General features: G+C 33.4%; 1 protein-coding gene across 17 annotated transcripts in view; it reads right to left on the reverse strand.

Moving 5' to 3' along the window:
* Positions 1-12,389, reverse strand: part of PCDH15 (protocadherin related 15) — a 724,552-nt gene that overhangs the window by 58,110 nt on the left and 654,053 nt on the right. For all 17 annotated transcript variants that reach the window (XM_060034587.1, XM_060034586.1, XM_060034585.1 and 14 more), the window contains one exon: positions 1,109-1,324. In XM_060034587.1, the coding sequence (XP_059890570.1) occupies positions 1,109-1,324 (216 nt within the window). The remainder of the gene's footprint in view (positions 1-1,108; positions 1,325-12,389) is intronic.

Here is a 12,389-nt window from a genome sequence, read left to right on the forward strand (position 1 = left end):
TATCTTAAATAACAGGAAGAGAAATGACAACATTATTTTATATAAGGTTTACAGATCTTATTTAAATCAGAAAATCTATGCCAACCTTAATATCTTCTATGTCAAAAGCGTTTTGGCTTAGACTGGCCTTTGTTTATTCTATTGCAGCTTTACTGTTATAAATGTAAAGAGTGCTCTGGTCTTCATTTCCACCACAATTATGGTGATTGGTCTTCACCATTACCTAAGAAAAATTTGATTGAGTCTGCATCTATTTGATGGTTAATATTGTCCTGATAACTAGATTAGGAGAACAGTGAAGACTGAAGATTTAGTAAGGTATAAACAGCAAAAGAAAAATTATACTTGATTTTGTCTTTATGTGACAAGTATTTCCAATAGTAATGATAATTATAACTTTTACTAATTTCATCAGAAAAAAGTCTAAATAATCCACACTTCCAAAGTTGGTAGCAATTCCATAGGATAAATGCTTTGGTGTTGAGTATTTTGAATAAATGCCAATATCAGACTGCCCTTGGTAATGACCCACCACTGACCTTGTATACAGCCTAAGAAAAAGTCAGAGTAGAAAAGTGATATTATTGACTGAAGCCAAATATAACTCTGTCAAGGATCACCAATGTCATCAGTGGGGATTTTGGTAAAACAAGGAAGTCACCTCTGCTGGATCATGAATTTGCTCTAATACATTTCCTTTTGTTTTCTTAATTACAAAAGGCCTAAAAGTAAACAGTAATAAAAATTTCATACATTTTAATTTCTACAGCACAACTCTGTGAAGCATTTTAAAATTTTAAGTAGCTCCAGCCAACTTTATATTAAAATTGAGATCTGTAGACCAAACAGAAAACCAGTGCTTAAGACATTGCTGTCACAGTCATGTTTAAAAACGATATGGTACATTTCCAAAATGTCAGAAAAAAAAAACAACCCATCAAGTATTTTTTAATATTCTAAACTATACATATTAACAACCTGGATGAAAATTAATCACATTCATGTTTTGGAAGACCTATTTCAAACATTTAAAAGTTCTAGGAATTAAAACACTGACCCCTGGTTAGTACTTGCATGTGCCCACCTATCTGAAGTTTTATCTACTCACAAGAACATCTGCTTTGCCACTTAGGCCCTTCCCATAGTCGTCAGTTGCAATGACTTGAAACTTGAAGTAAGACCTCCTCATATTATGGAAGAGCATAGCCGTTTTGATAAGCCCTGTGTATGTTTCCACCACGAATCCTTCTTTTCCCTCTTTAATTGGTGGTATTATGAGTCTGTATGCCATGGCACTATAATTGCCGGTATCTTTATCAGTAGCCTAGGAGGGAAAAAACACAGGTTATAAATAAGCAGGAAAAAAATAACCTTTGTTAAAGGGCTTATTTATGTTTGTAAGACAGTTTGTATTTCTTGTGTAATAATAACACAATAAAGCCCTCCTAAGGTTATATTTTTCTAGATGCTGTTATATAGATTTATAGACTTTGTGTACACAGGGTTGAATGGCTATTATGAGAGGATAATGACTATTAAACTGTGAATACAAGGGACAGAGACACTAACTCAGTCCAGCTGATGAACCAAGTGTTTTGATTGGCATGTTTCATGGGTTCAACTCTGGGCTGAGATCCAAAATGGTGTAAGGATGAAACTGTTTACCTAAACATTGTCTTGTGTAATAGGCATAGCATGTGATTGTGCTTTTGATCTAACCTACTTCCTAAAGGGAAAAAAATAATGTATTAAAATATCTCAAATGACAACAGGGCAGTGTTCAGATCTTTTAAACAATAAATCTATTTTTTTTTTTTTTTGTGGTACGCAGGCGTCTCACTGTTGTGGCCTCTCCCGTTGTGGAGCACAGGCTCTGGACGCGCAGGCTCAGCAGCCATGGCTCACGGGCCCAGCCGCTCCGCGGCATGTGGGATCTTCCCGGACCAGGGCACGAACCCGTGTCCCCTGCATCGGCAGGTGGACTCTCAACCACTGCGCCACCAGGGAAGCCCTAAATCTAGATATATATATGAAGAGATCCTAATTAGTTAGTGCCATATCAAAATTAGAGAGGGTTAGAATACCAATCCAGCTTCCTTTTTCATTAGCTTGTATCCTGATTAACCAATTTTTTTTTCCTGGTTGTAGGTACTTATGTTCTACATGTTGAGGTTTCTTCACATTTAGAATTTTAAAAGAAATAGTTGCTTAGAATACTTTTTTAAAAATAAAGCTGTGAGCATAATAATATTAGCCTGGCTCTATGGTTTCTACTTCAGGGAAATTTTTCAGAATGCCAATTTGAGAATTATGTCACAGTGAAATATTTGAAAGTGGAATGGTGGATGAGATAGTTTTAGTGAATTTATACAAGGCTATGTAACTTTATTCATGATACTAGATGGGTAACATTTATATTTTAATTATTATAATTACTATTTTTATTATCTGGTTATTCTTATTTTATTAAATATTATTGTTAAATATCAGATATCAAGCATTTATGATTTACCATTACAATGCTAATAATTCTACAAAAATAATTTTGTTCAACAAAACTAAAATTCTCTGAGGAATATATTATTCTAGTTACATAAATTAGTGCCGTCCAATAGAATTTTCTGCAATGATGGAAATACTCTACATGTCCTCTGTCCAATGCAGTGGTCACTAGCCACATATGACCACTGAACACTTGAAATGAGGCTAATATGACCAAGGCAGTGAAATGTGAATTTTTTATTAAATGTAAATAGCCAAAGACTATAAAGTAAGTGGTAAAGTTGGGCTACAAATAATGACAATAATAGTAAATAATAGCAAATGTGTGTGGAGATTCAGCATAAGTTTGAATTTCTAGCTTTAAATCCTATATATGTGCTTAACCATTTAAAACATTTCAGGATAAATTTATCTGTTAGACAAGGTAACTTAAAGTAAAAAAAATCCAGATATTTTGCTTCAGGATAAAATATTTCTTGAAATTCGTAAGTTAAAATTCTCAGCTTTAGAATAGGACAAGCTTGAGCTACCAGCTCATCTCTTTAAATGCTCCGTATGTTTTACATAACGGCAGAGCTTAGTTTTTGCATTAGAGGAACAGTAATTAGATTCCAACATAGGTCACATTATCACTAAAGAGAAAAAAAAGAAAGAAAAATAGTTATCAAAGTGTTTATTTTTAAGCTTTGAATCCAGGTTTTTATTCATTTAACAAAGTATAAAATAAGAAATAAAAAGCACATTCCCAACTAAAATTAAAATCAGTTTGAATTAAGTAATCAAAGACATTTCTTTCATATACTGTGAGCAAATTTAAGACATGCTGAATCAGTCAAAGATTAGGCTGAATATTATCCTTTCACTTATGATTAACATAGGTATTTCCCCTGAAATAAACATTTTACCATTAATGCAAACTTTATTGAGGTATAAGAAACTGGCACAAAAATGTACAAATCATAAATACACAGCTCAATAAAAGTTTGCAAAATATACACATCCAATGGACCAGCACCTGCATCAAGAAATCAAACATTACCACCAACCCAGAACGTCCATCATGTCCTTCCAACCATACCCAGTTCGCCAGAGAAACCACTATCCTGATTTCTAACACCATTGATTAGTTATGCTTATTTTTAAACTTTATATTGATGGAATCACAATACATGGTCTGTTTCCTGTATGACTTCTTCTACTCAATTTTGTGTTGTAAGATTGTAAACCTCAATATTTTAAAATAAACCCTGTAACACAACATAATCACATTTAGAAAAGAAAAGGCAGTTAAAGAAAAATCATCATGATTGCTTGGTATATTAAGCCTCTTTGCACAGTTCTTACTGATTAACTTCCATTTCAATAAACAAGTAATTTCACTTTGCTCTATTCCTAATTTATTAAATTATTATAACCACAAAGTGCCATATTTTACCTTAACAGATTAAGGTGTTTTTAAATATACTTTTCCTGAAACAAATAATCATTTAATACAAAAGTTTGGGTAACTCAGAAATATCTTTTTTAAATGATTTTCCCTAGTACCTTAGTAGCAAATTGTCAAAAATGAGATACAGGGTTTAAAAAAATCATGTTTACTGGACCTTTTTTTTTTTTAATTGAATGAAAGATTTCTTAAATTCTATAGTGCTTTACAATTTTCAAAACTTTCACACAGATGATTTTATATAATCCCATTATAACCACTTTTTTTTTTTCTCCTACTCCTATATTGCCCCTCTCCCCTTCCCTCTTTCCACTGGTAACCACTGGATTGTCCTCTATATCTGTGAGTCTGCTTCTTTTGTGGGTTTTTTTTTTCAAATATATAAAACTTTACTGTCATATGTATGTTGTTAGTAATGACTCCACTTTAAATTTTTAATCTTTGAGTAGGTTTGATCCTCTTTGGAATCTGAAAAGATCTTATTTCAGAAAACACACATGAGGATAGTTGCCAGAACCATTAGCAGTCTTTCAAATCTACCCCCTCTCTCCCAAGTACAGTTGAAACTAACAAGTTAAAACATGAGTGATAAAAATTCCAGTAGGTACTCTACTTATGATCAATTTAAAGGTTTATTAAGTTTAACTTTGTCTATTCAATTTCAATAAACACATGATTTAAAACAAAAACCTATATGCAGTTGACCCTTGCACAACTGGGTTTGAACTGCGGAGGGTCCACTTAAAGTCAGTGACTGAGGCTGGGTCAGTCTCAGGTTAACAACCTGTCAAGTGCTCTTTAAACCACAAAGTCCATTTACATTATTTGTGTAATGTTATGTTATAGCTGCTGTGGCGAGCTAACTTTTATTGAGCTATTATGATTTTCCAGGTGCTATGTAAATACTTTTCATACATAATCTCATGCCATCCCTTCTTTTAAGTTTTTTTTTTTTTTTTCGGTACGCAGGCTTCTCACTGTTGTGGCCTCTCCCGTTGAGGAGCACAGGCTCACGGGCCCAGCTGCTCCGCGGCATGTGGGATGTTCCCGGACCGGGGCACGAACCCATGTCCCCTGCATCGGCAGGCGGACTCTCAACCACTGTGCCACCAGGGAAGCCCTTGAGTAAGTTTTATTGTTATTATTTTATAGGTGAAGAGATGGAGGCACAGAGAGATTAGTAAGTTGCTCATAATCACAAAGATAGTTGATAGCAAAGTTGGGTAAGTCTCATTCTAAAACCTATACTATAACCACTACATTCAATATGTCAGAATAAGTACCAGGACTAAAATCCCAGTGAAAACAACATTAAATGCTAGATAAATGATCTTCAGAATTTTTCCTAGACATATCAAGGAGATAGAAAGACAATAATAAATATGCAGGTCAACAACCAAGAGAAAGCAAGAATACAAACAGCTTAGTACTGATGGTAGTTTCACCTAGAGGGTTTCTTCTGATCTAGGTGAACTTAAAATTTAATTTATGAGGTCTTGAGTGGCTCAGAGAATAGGAGGCAAGACCGAAGGCCCACGCATAGAAGTTAGTCTAAAGACTCCACTCTCAAGAATGCTAAATTCTCACTTTAAGGGTGAATGAGAAAGTCATCTCTCCTTTCCAGCAACCACTGCCACTACCACCCAAAACTAAAAAGAAAACTGCCTGGTTTAAACCTTGATGTTGAATGCAGTGCAGAAAAAAGAAACAACCAAACAACAACAACAGAAAACAAAAACAAAAAAACCCCAAAACTTCCTTGAGACTCAATCCATAACCAACACAAGCCTTCATCGGAGTTTGTAGCCTTCATTCACACACTACCAATTCCCTCAACTCAAGGATAAACCACAGTATTCTCAATTTGTAAATTCGGTGGTCCTGAGCTCTACCTGAATGAACAGAAAACCCACAACTGAGAATTTGAGAAACTGGTCTTTGATAATGGCCTAGCCTCCTCACAGAAGCAAGCACTTTTTCAAAACAGCTACCTCCAACATATGCCTCAAAGAATTCTAACAAATAAGTTGCAAGAAAGATGAAAACTTAAAGTCACATAATTCTCAAAATGAACAAGAAACAAAATACCACGAATAAAGAGTCTGTTGTGATAAAAAATGAAAGTTGAACCCACAAAGGCTTTAGATATTTGAATTAGTGGACAGAGAGCATAAAGTAAATGAACAATATGTTCCACTAAACAACAGTGATCTTTAAAATACAAATAAAATGAGAATAGTTGAACTTAAGTAAAATATATTTTCTAGAAATGAAAAAAAAATAATTGAAATAAAAAGCTCATAAATGAAGTTGTTAGAAGGTTAGGCATAGGGCACAAGAGTATTAGTGAACTAAATGACAGAGCAAAAGTTAGGCCTGATGCATTCTGGGGGACTAAGTACCAGTTTGGAAGGAAAAGCTTTGCCTAAAATGTCATTAGTGAACTCAAGCATGAATGGAGCAAAAGAGCCAAGAGGTTAGAGCCAAGAGGTTTTTTCTTAAATAAATGAACTATTGTGTATATAACCTGCATTGTTTCCTTAAAAATGGGAAAACATTCATAGAGATATTCTATGAAAGGGGAAAAAAATTATAAATCTAGTCCATCATTTTTTAGATAGTAATAAGGGGACATCTAACAAGTTTGGCTAAACGAATGTCTAAAAATTAAAACTGATCTATCATGAAAACTCTAAGTGAATCAAATTTACTAAAGAATGAATGTCACTTTATTTATAACATCAGCTTCTTTATAATCAAAACTTTATACTGGGTTCCTGACACAGCCATTATTATGTAGAAGAGGTGACTCTGGAAGATCTGACTCACTGACTTTTGTGAGTTTCTCTTAGTGAGCAAAATCAGGAAAGTTATGTCTAGAGCTGTTTTTAAAAAATGAAAGTCAGAAATGAATATTATATTTGCTGTAATTATATTTTTAAATGAAGGTTAAGACACAGGAAACCACTTATGCATTTCTAAGACCTCATCTGGAAATTTTAATGCACACAGGTGCCCAACATTAAGAGAAAATCACCAAATAACTGCTTCTATCATACAGGGGAGTAGGTAAGCCCATTAATTTTCTCACAGCCTAAATAACTGTTCCCCTCTGTTGCCTAAATGAATACTATGGATGCAGAAATATTAGTGGAATAATTAGTGATATCCAAAGAACTTCCAAAGCCCATTAAAGTCCAATAATGCTAACTTTAACTTTTGCTTCTCAATTAGACCCCATTTTAACAGTTAACAGCACTGAAGGCTCACTCTCCCTGAACTAGAGTGTACATATTTTTGAATGTCGGGGTAAAAGTTCTCAAATCTCACATTACCACGACTAATGTCAGTATGTCAAGCTGTGTTTGTAAGGGACAAAATGGCTCTTGCATTTTTAGAAACTACAAAGAAACCTTCATTTTAAAGCCCTTAAAGGCAATATGTCCAACATATAATAAAATATAAATAAGGAAAGTGTCAGGTAGATTGATCTAGTTAGAAGGCTATTTAAGACTTCTGTAAAAATGAAAACAAAAAAAAAGAGAGGAAAGAAACATTTTAAAATAAGAAATCTTAGTATTTAATTTTTATAAGAACATCAAAAAAAGGACCATAGTCCAATAAAATAATCTCTAATTTCAATATGCCCATTAATCATTTACTTAATTATAGTTAAGTAAAAGTCTAATGTAATTCAGAGATATTCTAATGAGTAAAACACAACTTGGTGTAGAAACAACAATTTAATAATGGTTTGTAAGATCATGCAACACAGAATTACAGAATTTTCAGGGGTTTTATTATTATTTTATACTAGTTAGAATTTGCCAGTTTACTCTTAAGTTAAAGAGTGGTGGCAAATATCACACAGTAGTATCTATTTGAAAAATTAAAGAGAGAAACTGACCTGAAGATTAGCAAAATATTCCTTTTATAATTTTTTTAAAGTTATACATTGAAACATTCTGTATTACAGAAGGCATTAGAGTTCAAAATAATCAAGTCCTGCATTTATGTAATAACTGAAACATTTTTTTAGTTTTATTTCCATTTCCTTATAAAATATATTCAAAAATAAATATTATCTCAAAAAATAATTTATTCTTTTCATCATTGCTAATATAATGTCATCATATATTCTTCAATGATGCTTTGAAATGAACTCTGAAATCATTTTTTCTAACTTCTCATTCATATGGAAAAGAAAGAAATTGCACTCTATTCAACAGGCATAGTATGAAAAGAAAATACAGGCACAATTTCAGTCCTCTCTTTGAGAGAGGAAACTAGTTTTTAAAGTTGATTTTGGATCATAAAATATTATGGATTTTTACCAAAAACTTACTTATATTAAAATGTTTAAGAAATTTGTACTTTTGCAGAAATTCTGTAGTTACAAATCCTAAATCTTTCCATATTCAAAAGAAATTAAATGACGTATTCATTATCTCTGACTTTCTGGTTCTTTCTTAGTTACTTTACATTTGATCAATCCAAACCAATTTTAGTTTCTTCTCATCTCCCACCCTCCTAGTCCTTCTTCTGGCTACCATACTTGATCCTCCTTCTGTCTTCTCTTTGCCTGGTAAGGGCATCAGTACCTATGGATTGAACTGAGCTAAAAATCTCAGTAGACACTTCAACTGCCTTATCTCACACCTTGCCTTTCTACTCTCAGTCCATCAGCAAGCCCTCTGAGTTCTACTATGAAATCCTTCTCACTTCAGTGACTATCCATGAAGCTGATATTGCCCAAAATCAGGCTCTCCTATCACATTTTTAAATTCAGCAATAGCTTAAAAATGATAACTCACACCTCCCAGAAGATGAACTTTAAGACAAGTCCATGAAATATTCACAATCTGATCCCAGTTTAACATTTCAATTTCTTGCCCTACATTTATTCTATTTATATTTCTCCAAAACCAATCACATTACCTACTTTTTTTTTCCTGAACAATCTATGTTCTTTCATGATTCCAGGCCTTTGCACACATGGCTTCTTCTCTCTTAAATGTCTCTTGTCTGCTAGGCCACATGATACTCACTCCTGGACTATACTATGGCATGCGTGTTTGCACACACACACATTGAATATATGTAATGTTGAATAAGGCACTAAAACCTCAGCTTAAATTACTGCTTTTCTGAAGGCTGGCCTGACTTCCCTAGGGAGTGCTGCTTCCACCTACATGTTTCCAGTAGTATATTTTATATTATTTTTAGTATAGCATTTACCTTTGCATATTACAATATTTAAGTGTCTTTATTACACATAAAGTGTGTTTCTATTCATATCTTTTATTCTAATATCATGTCCAGCAAGTGGTCAAATAATGTTTGGCTGAAATGTCAGTAGAAGCATACCAGAGATCAATATTTAGAAGTGACGGATGTGAGCTTGAATCTACCACTTATTAGCTATATGAGCTTGGGCAAATAACTTTCTAGGGCTTAGTTCCTCATTGTAAAATGAGGAAAATAGGACATGCTGAATACGGTGGCTGTTGAATATTCACTGAGGTATGAAATGGAGTGCCTCGCACAAATAATTGAGATCATGTCATCTTTATGATTTTATAACTAGTATTCTCAGTCATTAATCAGCCATTGAGAATTTTGTTTATTTCAAACAAAAGAGAGTATATTTCCATTTCAGATAAAACATAGCATTAAGAGTAGGATAAAAAATTATGATAATCGGGGCTTCCCTGGTGGCACAGTGGTTGAGAGTCCACCTGCCGATGCAGGGGACACAGGTTCGTGCCCCAGTCCGGGAATATCCCACATGCCGCGGAGCGGCTGGGCCCGTGAGCCATGGCCGCTGAGCCTGTGCGTCCGGAGCCTGTGCTCCGCAACGGGAGAGGCCACAACAGTGAGAGGCCCGTGTACCGCAAAAAAAAAAAAAAAAAAATTATGATAATCAAGTAAAATTATTTACAAAGAGATAAAAAGCTGTAAATTTTGTAAAACCACCCCACAGAACATCAAAGTTAAAGCTTGAAAGACAGTTACTAGATAGCATTTATATGTAATAAAATTGCTAGTTTTTGTGTGTTTGTATGTTTGTTTTGTTTTGGCCAAAAAATAGCATTGGCCAACCTGTCTTTAACCTAATTGCCTTTGGCTAACTTGCTCTAATCTAAATAGTTCTTCAGCCAATGAAGAATTGGCACTGACAATGATTGAAATAATTAAATGTAGGTTGACTGTCAGCACTGAAAAAGAGTAATATATAGAAGATTATAATCAGGAAAGATCTGGGAAAACATCAGAGATAATCTGAAGGTATAACCAGTGTCCAGCATTGGGCTAAGCACTTTATGAATAGAGTATCATTTAATTTTCTTAACTCTGGGATGGGTAGAAGGAACTAAAGCCATTCTGTAAATGGTATTCCAAACTGTGGAAGACTCAGTATATGACCCCAAATCACACAGTTGGTGAGCAGAGTTTTAATCTTTGACTTTAAGGCCCATGAAGGATTTGCCAACAGACTTATTGTGCCTAGAGAAGTATGTGGTGGGGTGAAGATTATTTCCAGGCTCCTTGCTTCAGAGATAGCCCCTGTACTAAGCCGACAGATTTCATTAAAAATTGCACTTTAATATTTCTCAATTTTTTCCTTCTGTGCAGATACTATCAGAGTTCAGTAGGAATTAAATTAAGACAAGTAGCTTCATCTCCATATCTCTCTTTCAGGACAAAGCAGAACACAAACACTGGCAGGAAATAGAGTTGTTTATATCCTTATCCTGGTCGTGCTGCTCCATTAAATGACATGTTGAAAGAGAATTCAATATTTTAATTGCATTTAGTGCTAATCAGACCCTTATAAATGTATGTGAGATTACACATTTTCACTGTGTTCTTTTCCTTTTCTCATTAGTTATCCCTAATTTTCATGATGATTATTAACATAACGTTAATATGCTCAGGAGGTGCCAGGAAAGATGAAGTTTCATGCTGTGATTCATTAAAGCCAGAGAAAGGACTGCTTCATGTTTCAACTTTTTAACAGATAGTTCATTTATAAACTTGAAAGATAAATTTTTTGTGTTCAGAATTTTCTATTAATACTTTTTCTTGGAGAAATGGTATTTTTGACCACGTCTATCTACAAGGGGGGAATTTAAGGGATGTCTTTAACATTCTTAAATTGCTGGACTTTTCCAGTCTGGGATTACTTTTTTTATATGGCTTTAGTACCTTCTTTCTGAAAAAGCCTATTTAAGAAATTTTACAGATATCTTAATTATGTTTCTATTTTAGTTAAAAGAACTTCAAGATTTTTTTTCTACTTCTCAGACATATGTTAGTTATTGAAGATAACCTCGTCCAATTTTGTGGTTTGCTATGGCATGGTATGGTATGATAAGGACCAAAAAAAAAAAAAAAAACCCAATATGCCCTTTTTTAAAAATATTCTTTTTAAAACTGTCCTCTGGATAAGTTGATACTGGTACTATCTGAAGGCTGAAATTTCTCCTAGCTGTGCTGTTAGGCTTTGTTTCTCAAACATCATGCCTGCATATATAGAGATTTTTTTCTTCTTAAATTTGCTATGGCTTCCTAAAAGGGAAATATCAAGCTATCGACAATTACTGATAAATAAAATATATACAAAAATACTTCATAATGCAGTGTTAAGATAATACTACTCATTTAAAACTTATAAATATGTTTCAAAAATATCAATATGATCATTGCTTATGTAAGAGAACTGACCACCTCATTTAAAATATGTAAGTTGAAAAAGTTATATTGATTACTTCTCATTGGGATAATATCTTAATATTAACTTTCAGCTTTTATAATTATTCTACCATTAAGGTAAGAAGAAAAATTAGTGGTCCATACTGATGCTAAAGGTGAGTTCTAGAAAGACATGCCCACTATTTGGTTTCAAGGGCAATGATAAAATACCTGAGCATTCAATAGAATTGTGTTTTTAATAACTTATATGCACTGTGCATGCTGAATTAAGAACATCTGGAGTCTGAGATTATGATTATCTTATAGGCAAAAAGAACTACTCAGATAAAATAACTAATAATGACTGTGAATATTTATTGAGAGATTTCTGGGAGACAGGCACTGTGTTCATGCTTTTTATGCATTTTTAAAATTTATAACAAAAGAAATTTGTTAGATAGTACTGCCATCACTTGTAGACATGATGCTTAGAGAAATTAAGAAATTTGTCCAAGGTTACACAGCCCAGTAGTGGTTAAAGGATAAAAATCCAGATTTGTGTTCTTCGTTATGCTTTTGGAAAAGATACAGATTTAAATATCAAAACTTCATTTTTATGGCCTTTATGTTTTTTATTCATTTACCTGATATTTCATAATCTTGGGATTTAGCATATTCATAATATTTGATTAAACTTTAATCAATATTGACTTAAGTGAAAAGTTCCCTAGTTCCCTAAGTCATT

Source organism: Delphinus delphis, chromosome 16 (genome assembly GCF_949987515.2).
Source record: "Delphinus delphis chromosome 16, mDelDel1.2, whole genome shotgun sequence".
In the NCBI taxonomy this organism is placed as follows: domain Eukaryota; kingdom Metazoa; phylum Chordata; class Mammalia; order Artiodactyla; family Delphinidae; genus Delphinus; species Delphinus delphis.